The sequence below is a fragment of the Typopeltis vanoorti genome, chromosome 3 (assembly GCF_054136105.1).
Source record: "Typopeltis vanoorti isolate ZY-2024b chromosome 3, IOZ_Tvanoo_1.0, whole genome shotgun sequence".
NCBI classification, from domain to species: domain Eukaryota; kingdom Metazoa; phylum Arthropoda; class Arachnida; order Uropygi; family Thelyphonidae; genus Typopeltis; species Typopeltis vanoorti.
Genome location: NC_143551.1, coordinates 162,882,178 through 162,903,471, shown reverse-complemented (window position 1 = coordinate 162,903,471; position 21,294 = coordinate 162,882,178). Strand labels below are relative to the sequence as shown.

The window sequence follows — 21,294 nt, the reverse complement described above, 5'->3', positions numbered from 1 at the left end:
CCCATTGACACCATATAACTGCAGCGTATTGAATAGCTTCTCTCTTGGCACCTTGTCATATGCCTTTTCCAAATCGACAAAACTTATATAAGTAATAATAATAAGTAATATAATTAATCTTTTATTTTTATTTATTGTTTTCCTTTTGTAAACATGTTGCTCTCCTGCTTAATTTAATTTTGTAACCTAACAGACAACAATAACAATAATAGGACTTTAGCTTTGATTTAGCAAGATTTTTTTTTCCACCAGAGGTCAGGCCAATAGTTGTAACAGTCGGTCAGTAACTTTAGCATGCCATGCAGATTGTAGTGCAGCTTGTTTCTTTGTGTATATGTGTATACTCCAGATGATGATTTTAATATGAAGGTCAAAACGCCGAGTGTTTATTTTCGTTTATGTTAAAGTAAAGTTTTAATCTAACATGGTAGTTGTTTCCATAATTTTCATGATGTGCTTTTGCATCCATATAGACAGTTTCATTTCAATACATAAAGGCTATCACTGTTTCAGCTCCAAGGTTGTGGAAACTTTCCCGAATGTGCTTTCTTTCTTACCTCTATCCATTTACTCTTGGCTCAATATCCATTTTGTGTCCTATTGCCTTATTGGACTATGCAGTATTATTTTTTATCTGTAATAACTTCTGCACCCTGAGAAATGAAGATCTTCTGGCTGTGGAAAAGCACATCTGTAAGGAATGAGTCAAGTCTCCTGTGGAATTTGAGAGTGAGAAAACTTTAACAACGAAGGTAATCTCAAGCTTGTATGCTGAGAGATAGTGCCATGGTTCTCTTCGAAGATGACTAACCACATGAGGATGTAAAGTGAATAGGGAGAGAGACTTAAGTCTTAAATGTTACAAAGAAATTTAAAATCCAAAGTTGAAAACTTTGAGTTGATTTTCATTGAGAGATTCTTGAAAAATCAGTTTTCAACTGTAGTATGGTAAATACTACAGTTGAAATACTAAAGAAAATGTAATTAAGATGTGGTTATGATGTAGTAATGGCAAAAATAAAGAACTACTTTACTACTTTAATAGTTATCTGTTTTATATGTAGTGAGTATTTTATATATTACTCATATGCCTTAATATATATGAAATATAAGCACATTTTCAATTAAATTAATCCTGAAAGATTAGAATCTCTCTCTCATTTGGGAATACAACTGCTATTATCCAACGTTATAGCTTCCTGTTTATGCATTTCCAACATATGTAGTGTATTTCTCGAGAATGAAACCCTCGCACAGAACGAGTAGAATGTGTATTTTAAATGTGGATATTTCTTTCAAATGACAGCATTCAAATGTTGATATAAATAATTTAACACTGATAACATCAGCAATTGGCATAAACGAGTCGAATTTCTTAAATGTACAATAACATTACCCAAAGCTCTTGGCTAAATATACCTTTCAGTACTGATGACATTACCAATAGGCTGGCTGATGTCAACAGCCTATTGGCTATCATCAACCAGTATTTCTTGGTGTGATATTCTAGGTGAAAATATCATCTAAATCTTTCTGGTTCTTCAAGCAGGCATACAGTGTTTGCAATTAAAATACTTAGATTGTAGTGTAGTGTAGTCACCTCTGAGATAAAATTATGAAAATAATACTTACCACAAAAGGTATACAATGCATGTCCATTACCCAAAACAGGAAGAGGCTCAACATCAAACTCTTCATTATCAAAGTCTGGATCACCATCTGCTATATCACACAAAGTTTTTTGACTGGGATCAACACCATTCTTAGAATAACTGGATGAGCTAAGGGATAAAATCAGTGTTTATTTTTTATAACATCACTTTAAGAAAAAAAATAATAATAACAAGCAAGGTTTTCTGCACACACATACACACACAATCCCAGTCAGGAGACAGCCAATAACTTTCAGCTGAATATACAGAAAAAATCTATATCAATATACATCCAATATTCAAATAATATTAAGGCTTACAAAGGATAACAGTGGTTCGATTGAAGTCATACCAATCCATATTGTATGTTGCAAAGAAATTATATTCATGTAATAAAAATAACGAACAATAATGACCACAAAATCTGTTAAGTTCACCCACGGACGACAACTATTTCAACAAATATCCTGGAGTTGACAACATCCCATGTTTTTGTGGCCTTAATTATTAATACATAGGACACTTTGAGAAGTTTAGAAAAAAGACAAAAGGAACACATTGGAGATGTCAACAACAACAGAGAGAACAGTTCTGGGTTGGCATTCCATTTCTCCAACACTCATCACAACACAGAATAAGAGTTGAAAGTTTATTTTTCACTTGGTTAGAGTATAATAAATTTAGTTTAATCCTTTATCCAAGTGTGAGCAAACAAAGTTTGTGCCTGAACGTATCTTCAGGACTGGGTTAAGGTGGTACAACACCAGGGCAACTCGTTGCAAAGGTGGAGCAAGCTACCAACACTCCTATCTCAGTATCTCCTATAATGCAAACCACATTTCCTTGCGGATATGTCTAATGTTATGCATTAAGGGAAGGGCCATTACCCAGACTAGTTTCGACCTTTATTGAGGTCTCTTCAGTGGGAGCCAGGCCCAAGTGGAGATATCAGGCAGAAGCATTAGCAGGTCATCTCTACCTATAGGAATTGCCAATTGGTGTGCCACCCTTTTTTTTTTTTTTATAATTTACTCTGGATTTAGAGAAAGATGTTGAAAGTTTATTTTTCACTTGGTTAGAGTATAATAAATTTAGTTTAATCCTTTATCCAAGTGTGAGCAAACAAAGTTTGCACCTGAAAGTATCTTCAGGACTGGGTTAAGGTGGTACAACACCAGGCAACTTGTTGCAAAGGTGGAGCAAGCTACCAACACTACTGTCTCAGTATCTCCTATAATGCAAAACACATTTCCTTGTGGATATGTCTAATGTTATGCATTAAGGGAAGGGCCACTACCCAGACTAGTTTCGACCTTTATTGAGGTTTCTTCAGTGGGAGCCAGGCCCAAGTGGAGATATCAGGCAGAAGCATTAGCAGGTCATCTCTACCTATAGGAATTGCCAATTGGTGTACCACCCTTTTTTTTTTTATAATTTACTCTGGATTTAGAGAAAGATGCTGAAAGTTTATTTTTCACTTGGTTAGAGTATAATAAATTTAGTTTAATCCTTTATCCAAGTGTGAGCAAACAAAGTTTGTGCCTGAAAGCATCTTCAGGACTGGGTTAAGGTGGTACAACACCAGGGCAACTCGTTGCAAAGGTGGAGCAAGCTCTCATCACTCCTTGTCTCAGTATCTCCTATAATGCAAAACACATTTCCTTGTACGACCTTAACCCAGTCCTGAAGATACTTTCTGGCGCAAACTTTGTTTGCTCACACTTGGATAAAGGATTAACAAAATTTATTATACAGAATAAGAGTGTGAATAGGATAAGAGCTCCATGTAATAAATAGAAGAAGACTACAGCTTCCGCAACGTTAAAGAGGCCGGCATTGTCATCTGAGAAATTTAGGTATGGGATTTTTATATCCTGTTCCTGCTCTGCAGATGAATTCGATCTTTCCACTTTAATCTTGGATGTCCACAGTCTCTTCTTCCTGTAGGTTTATTTTTATATGCTAATTTTGGAATCCCATTGTTATTCATCCTTTCTGTATGGTGTAGCCAATTTTGCTGATATTCTTCTATTTCTTGTATGATGTTTTTTGCATCTAATTGTTCTCTTATTTCTGTGTTTTTTTTTTATCTAATCTAGTGAGTCCCAGGAGAGGTCTTAGAAACTTCACCTGTGCTGCTTCCAGTCTTTGTTTGTTTCTCTGTTTTAGAATCCAAGTTTCACTTCCAAATTTGAGAGATGGTTTAGAGGTCATATTATGTAATCTTAATTGAGTTTCTTTAGTCATTTGTTTTCCAAAATTTCTTTTAATTATGCCATTCATTCTATTGTAAATTTGTAGTCTTGCTTCCAATTGTGAATCAGTATTGTATTGCAAGATTATATTTCCCAAGTATTTGAATTTTGTAACTTGTTCTATTATTCTATTGTTAAGCATAACTTTGACTTTTTGAATGGTGTTTCCACACACTGCCATAGCTTTTGTTTTAGAGATTTTCATTTAAAATGTTTTTGCTACTTCATTTAGATGGTTAGTTGCAATGATCAAGTACTAATTTGAAATTAGTACTTGATCATCTATATAAAGTATTGCATTTAGCATAAAAGAGGCTACAGTGGTAATCTGCTCACAAGCTACCCTAAACAGAAACCAAGGGATGATTCTGTGTGATATTTAGAAGTCACTCATCAGATCTCTAAACACATCAGAGTTTACTTTCTGTGCTAACTATCAGATGCACTTGATGAACAATGACTGACCAAGTGCCAGCATCCACACCCATGTCTTTCTAAAGCGGATTATCATGGGTTCGAGGTTATATCGTAGTGTGTAGTGTTTGTGCAAGCTCCTGATAAGATAAGTATTATTTTCAGTTATCGTTGATAAAATTACTTAATATTGCGTGGTTTTGTTTGACTTGCGTATTTTAGTGCGTCTATTTGTGTGTTATAAATTATTTGATAAAACACGTTGCAATAATTATGGCACCAGTACGAAGGAAAATGGCTGCCAGTAATGATAGTTCGCCATCTTTATCAAAGAACGGTAGTATAAAAGAAATGAGTCAGCGTACTAGCTGTGAAATGTACGCTTTGCGAAGTGCGGTAGGAGTGTGGATAGATGATAATAAAGGATTGAATGCGTGTAGAAAATGTAGGGAGAATGAGGAATTGAAGTGTATTTCGGATCGTGAGTGTGATAATTTTGTCAAACTTCAGAATGAAGAAAATAGCGATATGACAAGAAACGGCAAGGTTGTACATGAGAATTATGAGAGTGTGAATGATAGTATTAATGGTTTCTCAGAGAATAAAAAAGATGAGATAGATGCATTGAGTGAGATCGCGTTGTTGAATGGTGCGATAGAAAGGGCAAAACAGCAGCTAGAGTGCATGAACAAAAGTCGACTGAATGAACCAACCAGTAATAAAAGGTATGACAGGAAAAATAGGCGTATGAATGTGAACATGAACAAAATGAAGGATAGAGTGCTGTACGAGACTCGTTAGTACGAGGTGTGTTAGTAGAGGATTTGACAAAATCGTACCAACCTGGTGCGACCATAAAGGATGTAACTGAGTCTATTAGAGAGCAAAAGGAAAGGGTGAAAGAAATGATTGTTGTGGCAGGTACGAATGATTTGAAAGGAGATAAAATGGAAATGATAGAAGACCTGAATGAATTGTTTGAGGTAGCAAAAGAAAAGAGTGAGAGAGTTAGAATGATTAGTCTTTTGCCACGGTATGACAGTGAAATGTTTAAAAGGAGGGCCATAATTGCGAATGACTTTATGCGTGGGTTATGTATGACGAGTGGTGTGGAATTTGTGGATGTGTGGAGTGAGTTTGATGGGCGAAAGGATCTATATAAGATGGATGGCCTGCATTTGAATGGTTATGGTGTAAGAAGACTTGAGAGAGTGTTGCTGAATGTAGTGGATGTGCAAATTCAGGGAAACTAGATTTGTTAAGGGGGGGGGGGAGAGTAGATATACAGTCCTTAGGGAGGCAGTTGAATGTAAGAATGAATATAATATGCTAGAGCAAATAAAGACAACAAACCAGAGTGGGATAGTTAATATAAGGCATCAAGGTAGGGTTGGGGCTAATGGGGTTCTTAAATTCATGTACACTAATACTAGGAGTATTAGGAACAAGAAGGAAGAGTTTTTGGCCATGGCTGGCACTTCCAGACCACAGGTTATTGGTATTAGTGAAACATGGCTGACTGTAGATGATATAGCCAGTGGGATTGAATGTGATGGGAATAGTGTGTTCAGGAATGACAGAGAGAATAAAATGGGGGGAGGAGTATTGTTGATGATAGCTGATGAGCTACAGCCAAGGAGAATAGAAGTTGAATTGCAGGATAGAGAAAAGAGCACATTTGAGGCCATTTGGTGTGAGATTGTGGCTAGCAGAACTAAATATACAATTGGGTGCTGCTATAGACCAGGTGATGGAAAAGATGGTGGTGACAGTATGCACAAGCAAATAGAAGAAATGAGTGGAAGGAGGGTGATTATTATGGGAGATTTCAACTATGGTTGCATTGATTGGAGTGAGGAGAGGACACACGGGAGGAAGGAATTGGATTTTATGCGGTTATTAAGGGATAACTATCTGCGACAGCATGTAATGGAAAATACTAGGGGTCAGATAGTGCTTGACCTAGTAATTACATCTGAGGATTTGGCTGTAACAAATATGACCACATTGCCACCAATCGGTGAGAGTGATCATAGAGTCTTGACTTGGGAGGTAGTTAAAGGTATAGAATTTTCAATTAAGACAGGGTACATGTGGAATTATCGGGCGGGAAAGCATGACAAGCTTAGGAGTTGGATTGGTTCTGTGCCATGGCATGTACAACTGCAAGGACTAGAAGTTGATAGCACATGGGAGGTAGTTAGGAAGTGCTTGCATGAAGCAATGGCTGACTGTATACCTAGAGTCCGAATAATAAATCAAGTAGGGGTTAAATGGATGAATAATACCATTAAGCTTGAGCTGCAAAAAAAGAAACAACTATGGAGGGAAGTTATGGAGAAAGGTGACCGGCAGGCACATGAACGGTATAAAGCGCAGGCCAGAAGGGTGACGAGTGTGGTAAGAAAAGCAAAAAAGGATTACGAAAGAACATTGGCCACGCAGGCTAAAGAGAATCCTAAACAGTTTTTTAGATATGTAGCAAGTAAAAGGAAAAATGTACATGGCAGAATGATTTTAAAGAATGCCGATGGTAGAGAGGTAACTGAATCAGTTGAGATAGTTGAGTTACTGAGTGAGCACTTTGCAAGAATATATCATCCAGGTGGTGACATTGCAGAAACGAATAAACCAGTAGATTATACGGGAATTGTGGTTAATGAAGTGGAGGTGAGTAGTCTATTGCATAACCTCAATGTCAATACATCTGTGGGATTGGATGGTATACCAGCTCGTGTAATACGAGAAGCAGCTAAAGAATTGTCGGTACCCTTGACCATTTTGTTGAGTCTCGGGTCCAGGTTAGTCCCGAGCGGGTGGAAGGAGGGGAAAATAGTTCCACTGCATAAAGGTGGTTCCAAGACTGCTGTTGTAAATTACCGACCGCTTAGCATATCAGGAATCATTGTCAAGGTCTTAGAGAAATTAGTCAAGAAAAGAATACAGGATTGGACAGATGAAAATGGGATACTGTATGGGGGACAACATGGTTTTGTGAAGGGTAGATCATGCCTCAGTAACTTGCTCACGTTTTATAACACAGTGACGGCTGAACTGGATAGGGGTAATGGGTTGACAGTGATACTACTGGACCTTGCCAAGGCCTTTGAAAGGATACCACATGGAACCCTAATCAGTAAACTGGAGCAGATGGGGTTAGGAGGGTGGTTGAAGGAGAGATACCAGAGAGTGGTTTATTCAGGAGTGGAGTCAAAAAGACGTCTTGCGACTAGTGGAGTGCCGCAGGGCTCTGTTCTTGGACCACTGCTTTTCAATTTGTTCATCAATGATATTGGAAAGGATTTGAGAGGAAGTGTTCACTTGTTTGCTGATGATGCAAAGTTGGGTAGAGCAATTGTGAGTGCACAGGATGTCAAAATTTTACAGGATGATTTGGATAGTTTGGAGGACTGGGCTGATATGATTGAGACATTCAAATTACTGAAGGGTTTTTATAAGATTGATCCAGAAGATATTTTTGAAAATATGACTGGTGGTGGGAGGACTAGGGGTCATGCATGGAAGCTGGGCAAGAACGTGGTTGACAAGGGTGTTAGAGCTAGGTTTTTTACTTGGAGAGTGGTGAATGAGTTGAATAGCTTCCAGAGTCTGTTGTGGGTGCTACGACCGTGAATGAATTCAAGGCAAGATATGATAGGTACTGTGTGAATGTTGAATAGTTGTTCCAGACATGATGTTAGGGCCTCCCTCGATGAGTCTGTCGACTCCTTGAAGTTTCCCAGAACAATAATAATAATTGTACTTGCGTAATGGTTCCTATGCATTCGGTATTTTTTTAGTAATGTACTGATTCATAATCAAAGCTTGTTGTTTATTTATATTTGTATGTTTATCCAAACCCAGATGAAACCACCAGTTTAAGTAGCGAAACTAGTAGTATCAAATCTTTACGACCAATAAACCCAGTGTTAGTTATTTTTATTACATTAGTTTTGTGGTTGAAAATAACATACTTATAATGAACAGACTTGATGGGGAAGTCAAACAAAAGGTATGTAAATTAGAACAACTTAAATGCAAGAAAGCCAAAACTTCTGAATCAATTTACGTTTCTAAAAAAAATGTAGGAACAAATCCATTCTAGAATGGACCTGGTGTGCGGAGACTGGAAAGAGTGTTGCTGAATGAAGTGAAAATGGATGTGCAAAACCAGGGAAACTAGAACTACCAAGGAGGGGGGGGGGAATGGATATGCAGACATCAATGAGATAGATGAGTGTAAGAATGTATATAATGTACCCGAGCCAGCACTAAGGAAAAAAATGGGAATGGGTCATTTAGAATAACGTATCAATATAGGGGTGGGACTAAGGGATCACTGCATTTCATGTATACTAATGCCAGAAGTATTAGGAACAAGAAGGAAGAATTTTTGGCCTTGATTGGCCACTGGTTATTGGCATTAGTGAAACATGGCTGACGGAAGATGATATAGTTAGTGGGATAGAATGTGTAGGTTATAGTGTGTTTAGGAGGGACAGAGAGAATAAAATGGGGGAAGGGGTATTAATGATGATAGCTGATGAACTGCAGCCAAGGAGAATTGAAGTTGTATCGCAGGATAGTGAAAGGAGCTCATTTGAGGCTATTTGGTGTGAGATTGAGACTGGCAGAATAAAATATACAGTTGGGTGCTGCTATAGACCAGGTGATGGAATAAATGGTGGAGATAGTATGCAAAGGGAAATTGATGAAATGAGTGGAAGGAGGGTAATTATTATGGGGGATTTCAACTATGGTAACATTGATTGGAAGGAGGAGAGGACACATGTGAGGAAGGAAAAGGATTTTATTCAATTATTAAGGGATAACTATCTCAGACAGCATGTAATTGAAAATACTAGGGGTGTGAGAATGCTTGACCTGGTAATTTGACTGTAATGAATATGACCATGTTGCCACCTATTGGTGAGAGTGATCATAAGGTCTTGACCTGGGAGGTGGCTAAAGGTGTGGAATTTTCGATTAAGACAGGGTATATGTGGAATTACCGTGTTGGTAAGTATGACAAGCTTAGGAGATTGCTTGGATCAGTGCCATGGCATGTACAACTGCAAGGGCTGGACGTCGATAGAGCATGGGAAGTGGTCAAGGAGCATTTACAGGAGGTTATGGCTGATTGTATACCTAGGGTCCGAATAGTAAAACAAGTAGGGGTTAAATGGATGAATAACACCATTAAGCTTGAGCTGCAAAACAAGAAACAACTGTGGAGGGAATTTAAAGAAAGGGGTGACCTGCAGGCACACGAACGGTATAAAGTGCAGGCCAGAAAGGTAACGAGTGTGGTAAAAAAAGCAAAAGCGGATTATGAAAGGAAACTAGCTATGCAAGCAAAAGAGCATCCCAAACAGTTTTTTCAATATGCTGCAAGCAAGAAAAAAACTGTACATGGCAAAATGATTTTAAGGAATGACGATGGTAAGGAGGTCACTGAATCAGTCGATATAGTGGAGTTACTGAGCGAGCACTTTGCAAAAGCATATCATCCAGGTGGTGACATTGAAAAAATGAAGGAACCATTAGTTTATACGGGAATAGTGATGAATGAAGTGGAGGTGACTAGTCTATTACAGAACCTAAATGTGAACACATCTGTGGGATTGGATAGTATACCGGCACGGGTCTTGCGTGAAGCGGCTAAGGAATTATCAGTGTCCTTGACCATGTTGTTTAATCTGAGTCTCAGGTCTGGTTTAGTCCCGAAGGTGTGGAAAGAGGGGAAAATAGTTTCACTGCATAAAGGAGGATCCAAGACTACGGTTGCAAATTACCGACCGATCAGCATATCAGAATTGTTGTCAAGGTCTTGGAGAAAGTAGTCAAGGGAAAAAATACAGGAATGGATTGATGAAAATGAGATACTGTACAGGGGACAGCATGGCTTTGTGAAGGGTAGATCGTGCTTCAGTAACTTGCTCAAGTTTTATAACACGGTGACGGCTGAACTGGATAAGGGAAATGGGTTTACAGTGATACTGCTGGACCTGGCAAAGGCGTTTGACAGGATACCACATGGAATATTAATCCGTAAACTACAACATATGGGAATGGATATAGGGTTGGTGAGATGGATAGGTGGTTGGTTGATGGAGAGATATCAAAGAGTAGTTTATTCAGGAGTAGAGTCCAAAAGACGGCCTGTGACTAGTGGTGTGCCGCAGGGTTCTGTTCTTGGACCACTGCTGTTTAATCTGTTCATTAACGATATAGGGAAGGATCTAAGTGGAACAATTCATTTGCTCGCTGATGATGCAAAGTTGGGTAGGGTAATTAATAGTGAATGCAGAAGATGTCAAAGTCTTGCAGGATGACTTAGATAGATTGGAGTTCTGGGCTAAGGAAAATGGATGTCAATTTAATGTGACAAAATGTAAGGTTATGCATTTTGGGGTGAAAAGATTAGCAGCAGTATACCACATTGGTGGAACTGTACTCCAAGAGATTGATGAGGCCAGGGACTTGGGAATGTTGGTGGATAAGGAGATGAAGTTTAGGGGGCACATTGCAAAAGTAGCTAAATCAGCTCATCAACTCACTTGGTTGTTGAAAAATACCTTGACGAGCAGAGACAAGCAAGTTATTGTACCTCTGTACCGAGCCTTGATAAGACCTCATCTCGATTACTGTGCCCAGATTTGGTCACCTCGGTTCCTTCTTGATGGGGAGGAGGTGGAGAGGATCCAGAGGCGAGTGACTAAGATGATAACAGGTCTATGGAATGAACCGTATGAGAACAGGTTGAGGATTTGTGGGTTGCAGAAACTAGTTGAAAGGCGGAGGAGGGGAGATATGATTGAGACATTCAAATTGCTAAAGGGATTCTATAGGATTAATTCAGAGGATATTTTTGAGATCAGGACTGGTGGTGGGAGAACTAGGGGACACCTATGGAAGCTGGGCAAGAGTGTGGTTAGCAGGGGTGTTAGAGCTGTGTTCTTTACTTTTAGAGTGGTAAATAAGTGGAATAAGCTGCCAGAGTCTGTTGTGGGTGCTATGACGGTGAACGAGTTCAAGACAAGGTATGATAGATACTGTGAGAATGTAATCGCATAGTTGTGTGGACATGATGTTTAGGGCCTCCCTCGATGAGTCTAAGGACTCCTGGAGTTGCCCGAAATAATAATAATAATAATAGAAGAGCTAAACAAATCTATCGGAAAATCTATCATTAGCCATGTTATGCGAAAGAATACAATTCACAAGATATGCTCTGAACTAAGCTTATTCTTTGTGTCTTGATTTTCACTACACTCTATCTAGATAATATGATCAACGATACGTACAATAAAACTTATCCTACCCTACCCAATGATAAGATACTTTTTGGATCAGAACTTGACAGTCACACAAGAGCACAATCCTAAAATAGATAGTATGTGTAACATAGAAAAGGCCCTTTACTTTCTACTTGAACCTGTTGCAAATGACATTAAATTAAAGACTGCAATTCTTCTCGTCTTCTCCTCCTCCTAAAAAGAATATCAGCTCCTTAGAAAAAAGAGCACTGTCTAATTTAAAGAAGAATAAAGATATTATAGTATTTAAGGCTGACATAAGCAATTCAACTGTTATCTTGAATACAATATATTATATGTCCAAAATTTCAATTTTACTTTCTGATACCTCTACTTACTGTCAATTAGATTCTGACCCTACTTGAATGAACAATGTAGAAACCAACAACCTTTTGCACAACATGACTACATAACCCATGGATCTTAAGAAAATATTGAAATCCATGCATCCATTAACTCCATGTTTATATGGATTGCCAAAAGTACACAAGACCAATATTCCTCTTCGACCGATCGTGGATGGTATTAGCTTGTCAAATTATTTGTTATCAAAACCATTTTGCTCATTTTGTAAAGGAGCACTTTAGACACATGGATGCCTATATAAAAATACACAACACTCTGTAGAAAAACTAGGAGAAATTTCTATCTCAAGAACAGACATTCTAGCTAGTCTGGATGTTGTATTGTTATTTACAAACGTTTCTGTGAACAAACTTATGGTACTTATAGATAATCTGTTCCCTCAAGATATCTCTCAACTCTATAAACACTGTCTCAGCTCAAATTTTTTCCAATGGAATGGAAAAACCTACAAACAACTTTTGGGCCTTGCAATGGGAAGCCCTCTATCTCCTTCTTGTGTGGACTTCATGGAAAAGTTCAAAAATGATGTCTTGTTATCTACAAATCCTAAACCGTCAATTTGGTGGAGATATGTAGACAACATATTCATAATATGAAAACACAGTGTAGGTGAGTTATATGCTTTTCTGGCATCTATTAACTCCTTCCCCCCGTAAAATCAAATTCGCCTTAGAACTTGAGAATGAAGGAAAATTACCCTTTCTAAACTTTTTAATTACAAACCAAGCAGATGAAGGCATTTCTCTTAGTGTATACCGTAAGCCAACCCACACAGGTTGTTATCTACATTTCTCCTCGTTACACCATATTTCATAAAAATTGGGCATTGTATATGTATAATGCCCAATTTTTATGCTGAAAAAGAGGGCGATCACTATTATAAGAGATGAAGGAACATTAACAGAATTACATTCTATTCTCCAACTATTAATCAGCAATGGATATCCTAAAAAAATAGCAAAAAGAATACTACTCTCTAATCTGTCTCTACAACAAATCCATGACATTCATTATAGAGCTTCAATTTTCATCCCTTTTGTTGAACTTTCAGAAAAAATTGTTAATCTCTTGAAATCTCATGACATTAGAGTAGCCTTCAAACCAATTATGATAGTACGAAATCCGTTACGCTCACCCAAGGACCACAACTCTTTCAACAAACATCCTGGAGTTTATATCCCATGTTCTTGTGGCCTTAATTACATAGGACAGTTCAGGGTTGGCATTCCATTTCTCCAACACTCACCACAACATTGAATGGGATAAGAACTCCATGCAATACATAGAAGGACTACAGCTCCCGCAACGTAAAATAGGCTATAATGGTAATCTGCTCACAAGATACCCTAGACAGAAACCAAGGGATAATTCTGTGTGACATTTGGAAGTCACTCATCAGATCTCTAAACACATCAAAACTTAATTTCTTTGCTAACTATTGGATGCACCTGCTGAACAATGACTATGTGCCAGCATCCAAGCTCCACGTGTTTCAATTGTACTTGTGTAACAGTTCCTAGGCGTTTGGTATTTTTTAAGTAATGTATTAATTCATAATCAAACCTTGTTTATTTATATTTGTATGTTCAACCAAACCCAGATGAAGCCACCAGTTTACGTGATGAAACTAGTAGGAAACTAGCCATATCAAATCTTTACGACCAATAAACCCAGTGTTAGTTATTTTTATTACATTAGTTTTATGGTGGAAAATAATACCTATTATAAAATTTTATTCTTGTTTTCATCCTTATTTTAATCAGGTATAAGCAAACAAAACTTTGCACATATAATGCCATGCATTAAGGTGAATCACTTTTGAGATACGATACCGAGATCTGACTTAATGACAGGTGTCATTTTTTCATAAGCAGCAAAATCATGCATCCATTAAACCATAATATGAGATGGCTAAGGTTTAATGGATGATGTCTCTATCACAGAGATATAATCTGAGATAAAATATAAGTATCTAATATCTAATAATAGTCTAAATATCTAATAAATATAAATATATTATATAATAGTAAAAATATCTAATAAAAATTTTATCTAATAAGATAAAATATATATAAAAAAAAATATAAACTATAAATACACAAAACCACATAAAAAAAAAGTGGAAGATTCATCAATTATTTTAACAGTATTAACAACACCAAACGAACTATTTAATAAATAAATAATAAAAAAAAAAGTGTTTATTAACTGGCTTATAGTTTGCTGAATTACAAATTAGCATGTTATACTTTACATGTGACAATCAGTAATGAAACAAAGAAGTATTACAGCTATGCAGGAGTTGATCTTAAGAAAACAGTCCCCCAAATTTTTTGGCAAATTAATGCAACCATACTTTTTCCAGGTTAGGAGAATACTTCATAGCCATGGCTGACTCTAGATATAATCTTTCTGATCTGTAATGGCTTCTAAATAGCATATTGGTTTTTTTCGATCTAATCCTGTATGAAGGGGAGTCCAAAGCGTGGTCTGCCAGTCGTGACTTGCCATAATAATAATGGTAGTGAATGTATTTTTTATGTTCTCCAAGGCAGATGTTAACAGATCTTCCTGTCTACCCACAGTAGGTCAAGTCATAGCCACAAGGAACTTCATACACTCCAGGACATGCTAGAGGATGAAGTTTATCCTTAGGAGAGCAGATCAGAGTTGCTAATTTAACATGTGCCTAAAACATGGTTTTGTTTTATAAGCCAGTTTTTTTTTTTTTTTTTTTTTTTTTAATTAAATAGTTTGTTTGGTGTTGTAAATACTGTTAAAATAAGTTATGAATATTCCACTTATTATTTTTTTTTTATGTGGTTTTTGTGTATTAAGATACTTATATTTTATATCAGATTATATCTCTGTGATAGAGATATCCATTAAACCTTAGCCATCTCATATTATTAGCACTTTGGCTATCTTTACTAATGTATACCTCTGACATAGGGAATAGGAAGAGTAATGTTTTGTTCTTGTGTATTAGAGGAAGGAGAAGTAATGGGTCTATGTAATATTTTATCTATTTTGTTGAAATTGTAGCCATTGGACATGAAAGCATGGCACAGATATTTAAGTTCTGCGGAAAGAGCTATATCATTAGAACAAATCGCTCTGGCTCTGAGCATAAGTGTTTTCAAAATACCATACTGTTGGGATGGATGATGATGATGATGTGATTGTTTAATAGATATCTTCCTGTAAATGGAAAAGATAGTGATCCATCTGAAAGGCAGATGACTAATGTGAAGTGAATTTTGGGTACAATGGTTACAATTCCTACAAAAAAGATGAAATACTACAGAGCACCTATATAACACTTTTTTTTTTTTTTTTGTATAACCTAGTTTGTTTGGTGTGTTGTTAATACAATTAAAATATGTTATGAATAATGTTCCACACCTAAACTTGTCTATAAGTGAAAGAAGTTAGACTGGAAGCTTAAAATCCTAAGAGGAACAACTTTCTATGGGTGTTAGCAAGCAGCCTTGGCTATTGAGTAGATCTAAAAATTACTGTTTCTCAAATCTTGCAAAGTTTCATATCAAATTAAAAAAAATAAATAAAAAATTTTTAAATTAAGGGGATATTAAATCCCACATTGTTTTAAAACCGAATAAGAAACTCAAAGATCGGAATCAAAGAATTTCATGCTGAATATAGTAAACTATAAAAGTATCAGCAACTACTACGTAAGCTAAAGCACGTAGTACAAACTAGGGCAACTCGTAGCAAAGGTGGAGATAGTTCTGATAGCTATTCTTAGTATTTCCCATAATGTAAAACTCATCTCCTAGGAGATATATTATGTTATACATTATGGTGGGAGGTCACTACCCAGACCGGTTTCGATCTTTATTGAGATCTCATTAGTGAGTAGCTAGACCAAATTAATACCAAGGGTATAGCTAAAATAACTTATATGCTTTGCTATACGAATTGTCAAAAAGGTGCACCACTGAATTACATAAATATAGGGCCAATAGGCTTCATTTCGGCGATGTAAATATTATTTAAATTACGGGGATATTAAATCCCACATTGCTTTGAAACCGAATAAGAAACTCAAAGATCGTTTTAAAACAACGTAGGATTTAATATCCCCTTAATTTAAATAGTATTTACATCGCCGAAAGGAAGCCTATTGGTTCTTTATATTTATGTAATTCAATGGTGCACCTTTTTTCACAACTCGTATAGCAAAGTATATAAGTTTTTTTCGCTATACCCTTGGTATTAATTTGGTCTAGCTACTCGCTGATGAGATCTCAATAAAGATCGAAACCGGTCTGGGTAGTGACCTCCCACCATAATGTATAACATCATATATCTCATAGGACAGGGGTGTTCAACCCATCAAATTGTGGAGCGATTTTTGGTCGATCTCTTGTGTATTCCTCCTTATTTACAAATTTAATTAAAACTGAAAACATAATATTATATTTATCATTATTTTGTATTAATTTTAATTTGCTTTAAGTATATTGCTGTTGTTTATTTATTTTTTGTTAAAATTGTCAAATCAGCAATTTTCTTATAAATCCGGGTAAATGAATTAATTTGGATCAGTGGAAGTCAAACAGCGAGCTGAGTGAATACGATTATAAGCAAAGTATAAAAACTCGATTGTAGCTTAAATATTCCAAAGCACATTACATCGATTTTTTACTTAGGTTAAGTCCCATGTGAATATTGTAAAAAAATAAACTTTGTTTGTTTTTGTAAATAACTCTTTTGAAGCTAACTGAATATACTGCTTTAATAAGCATATGTTAGAGTGTTAAAAACAAAGGCAATGTTTTTGTCGCTGAAGCTGAACATGGCAGCATTAGAAAGATTGTTATTGAAACTTGTATGTTTGAGAAAGGCTTGCAGACTGTAAGTGTAAACATCTCCAAAGTCAGTCAGAAAGAGTTAAAACAACTTTCCGATGGCCGGCAACTTACAATCAAAAGAAAGCGGAGGAGAACAAAAGGCGTGCCGAACTTGAAACTTAAGATGAAAGACTCATATCGATTCTTTTGGGGGTTGCCAAACTTCATGCGAAGTCTCAGAGGAGGCCTAATAAAAAGGAACTGAAGCAAGCAGAAGGAGTCCCGGTTCCAGAATTGCTGTCAGAAAGGAGGTCGCCCGGTCCAGAGTCACCGTCAGAGAGACTGCCTGGATCCACGTTGCTTGAGAGAGGAGTTTCCTGCTTCCAGAAAGGAGCTTCTCGGTTCAAGACATTGCTAGAGAGACTACTTCTAGGCTGCAGACAAAGTTTCAAATTGCCGAAAGGAAGAGTTCCAATTGCCGAAAGGAAGAGTTCCAATTGCCGGAGAAAAGTTTCCAGGCCAGGTTAATGTCAGACATTCACCAGTGTGTTGCATTTTCATTACAATTTGATGAATCAAACGATTTCACTGATATTGCTCAGTTAATGGTATTTATTCGCATGGTATTTCAAGATTATTCAAGTAAAGAAGAACTTTTGAAAATTATACCATTATTGGGAAGGACTAGGGGAGAAGACATTTTTTCGGCATTTGATGAATTTGTGAAACAACAGAAACTTCCACTTTTTAAACTTGTGTCTATGTGTGTAGTAAAATATTAAATTGTATTTATTATGATTTTGTTGTTTTTGAAATTTTATTCTGATTCCAAAAAAAGTCTTTCATGCTTGTATTTGCTAGTCAAGCATAGTATATTTTTTTCATTTGATTCTGTGAAAGATATTTAAGACAGGGTGAGCTAAACATGACTGACCATAATTGTGGAGGAAGATATATTTCTTGAGATGTTGGCAGATCTTTCAGTCTAATCATTAATACAAGTTGCAAGAACAAGGAATATTATATACACCTGGAACTGAGAAAGAGGAAGTAGATTTTTATGTAAGTGGACAAGGGTGAGCTTCAATAATCTGAAACTTTCCCTTGTCCAATAAAGTTTGAAAGAAGTTCAGAGATTATATTTCTTTAAAGTCCTAGCTATTTTTTCTGTGATACTCATAATACAGTGAATAGTAATATTAAGCCTTAATGTAATCTGTATGTTGAGAGGGATATGAGATACAGGGAGGAAAAATTCTTTTAATTGTGTAGAAATTATGGAGACAAAATTCCAGTGCTGGAGCAATTATTTACTTAAAACTAAGATAAAACAACAGTCAACATTTCAGCCTTTATAAAAGATCATCACCAGGAACATGTGGAACTACACCAATTGAAACAGAGTCTTCATGATCAACTGTTCAGTTTAAACATGATAGTTATTGCAAGAAAGTATTTTGAGGATGGTTCACCAGATGTGTAACTTGTGGAAGGTTGAGGCTCATCTTCAGGAATGAGGTAACAGCAGGAGTGGGCTTCTTTAAAAATTTCTATGTTATGCCCAACCTAGTATGCAGAGTTTGTCTTTTTTTTCGCATAAATTTGTAACAACTGCGGATTGCAATATACAGTCTAATTTGCTAAATCTTTTCATGTTGCAATTAATTTCCTCAAACCATCGAACTATTGCCTTATTAACATAGGCAAATGTCTCTGTCAATTTTTTCACTGTATTTTTTTTTTCAGGAAAAAAAAAAAGGGGGGGGGGGGGAGGTTGCACAGAAATCAGTTTTTTCATGTTCTGTTTTATCTTTCTCTGCAAAATTCTTTTGTAACTATCCATGCTTCTTCAGTTGCAATTGTCTCTTCTTCCACAGCTTCCGCCAACTGTTTTCCATCTTCACTGACAACCTTTAACTTTGAATTTTCAAGTTGCAGCAATATCTTATCAGCAACCTCTTGTAATGCTTTGCACTGTCAAATTCTGTAATTGTATAAACATGTATTTTCAGCAACTTCTTCCCAATGAAATTCATACCCACCTCCCCATACACCAAATTCGAAGCTACATCTCTTTGTATAGTGTAACATATATTCTTTCCAAAAGACTGATAACAGTGCATAAATTTTTAATTTATCAGTAAATCATTTACAGCTTTCAGCACATGTAAACCACATGTATTATGTGCATATAGCAGTACTCAATGTTCGAAATTTCCCCCTTTTGCCTTCATGCACACCTGAAGCCTGTGATGGCAACATGCAGAACATCCAACAGAGACGCTGCCACTTGGCAATACTGGGGTGTCGTTTCTTGCAGGCTACTTTCTCAAGATCTGACCACAATTTGAAGTTCAATGGATTTAGATCAAACTCCCAGATGATCAATCAGATGGTGATATGTGGTCAGGCACATTTGCCATCAACCACTGCCTACCGAGAAACAAGGTGTTATTCAGGGGCTGATACCACAGGTTCCAGCACAGTGTCTTGATACACTTTTGACAAAGTTTTGATACCTTTCTCACAGATAAGCAATTTGGATACCCAGATACATTACCCCCCCCCCACACACACACCAAACCATCACTGACATCGGGCAATGACCTCTCTGAATCATGGGTGATATAGCATGGGCTTGTGCAACCATCTGGGGCATATACTCTATTGTTTTGGTGGTTAAATGACTCTTCAATGGTGAAAATCTTCTCATCTGTGAAGATGACATCTCTGTGTCTGCACAGTGATGGAGAAGTGCCTTTGATTTTATTACCCTCTGCTACATAAGTTGTAGTGTTAGGAAAGTATCCAGTAAAACGATGATAAGCTCTCCCCCCCGCCCAGGTCATCAGATATTACATGTGAAACGTTCATCTCTCACATCATCATTTTCTGTATTCTCACAGGATTACAGTGGAGGCATGCATTCATAGTCCTCACAAGCTGTTGCATCCTAATGCAGCATGGTTGACCTGTTCTTTGGTGGTCAGATAATCTTCTGTATCGTTTTAAACATCACAGGAAAATGTATGCTAACTGTAGTTCTGGCAGCTCAAATTATCTTTCTTACAACACTTGTGATGAATTATTAGTGGTAATAGCTAATAAAACAAGAGAAATATTAATATCAGAAATTAAGGAAGCTGCTTATTTTGCAATAATACTCGATTCAATGCCAAACGTTGTCCATAATGACCAATTAGCTATTATATTTAGGTACCTTACAGCAAATTTTGACATTAGAGAAACATTTATCAGGTTCATCAGTATTACATAACATAATTTCTTATATTTAGATGAGGTGGTATTAAAAAAATTAGAAGAATTATCTTTGGAGATAAAAATGTGCAGAGGGCAAAGCTATGATAATGCTTCCAATATGAAAGGTGTCTAGACAGGTTTACAAGCTAGGTTGAAAAAACATAGTCCCTCTGCACATTATATACCATGCTCTAGTCATTCCTTAAATTTAATTGGCAACTATGCTGCAGAATCTTGTTAGGAAGCAGTGCAATATTTTTGTTTTATTCAAAATATATATAATTACTTTTAATCTTCAACAAGAAGATGGGGTATACTCCTTAAACATTTAGAAAAAAATCTTTAACAGTTAAATGACTAAGTGAAACGAGATAGTCCGCAAGAGCTGATGCTATATTGGCTTTGAAATGTGGATATAAACAAATTAAAGAGGTATTACTTTAAATATCCATTTCTCCTCAATGAAAAACCTATTTCTAAGTTAGAGAGCTCATTATTGGCTGAATATTTTGACAATTCAGAAACAGCAATTTTAACGGTTGTGTGGGACAAAATTTTACATAGCTAATAATTTATTACAGTCTTTAGTTGGTTTTATTTTAGGTATAAAAAATAATTTTGCTGCTTTAAATGAAGAAGAGAATCTATTAACAGATGAGACAAAATTTAAAGATAAGAAGGAAAGAGTGAAAAAATGAAAAAAAAAAAAAAGTGTGACAAAGTTTCACAATCTAATGATGAGATCATATTACATGGGAAAGAAAATTTCATTGTTAATACTTTTAATGTCATTTGCGACAAGCTAATTTTGGAAATTAATGAAAGAACAAAAAGCTATTTAGACATATTAGATATGACTTTTTTTTTTTTTTGAGAAAGATATACATCAAGACAAGTACAAGACTAGTATTAATATGTACAAATTTATAAATGATGGGTTAGGTCTACTTCTCAGAATGTAGAAACAATTTAAAAAATATTTTTAATGATGCATATTTCAAATGCAAGCGCTGAATGCTCATTTTCAGTGTTGAAAGGAATAAAAAATTATTTAAGAAGCAACTCGCACCAAAATAAAACAAGTGACCTGTCATTATTATGCATTGAATCTGATGTAATGGACTTGATTAATTATGATGACATTATAGATATATCTGCTAAAACTAAAGCATGACTGACTTTAGTTTTAGCAGATATAAATTTGATTTAA

The 21,294-nt window shown here is 36.2% G+C and overlaps 1 protein-coding gene across 1 annotated transcript in view; it reads right to left on the bottom strand.

Annotated features, from left to right (window-relative positions):
- The window catches only part of LOC150108715 (formin-binding protein 1-like), a 455,638-nt gene that overhangs the window by 51,844 nt on the left and 382,500 nt on the right, over positions 1–21,294 (bottom strand). Inside the window, exon 13 of the mRNA XM_090416173.1 lies at positions 1,633–1,781. Within this exon, the coding sequence (XP_090272299.1) occupies positions 1,633–1,781 (149 nt within the window). The remainder of the gene's footprint in view (positions 1–1,632; positions 1,782–21,294) is intronic.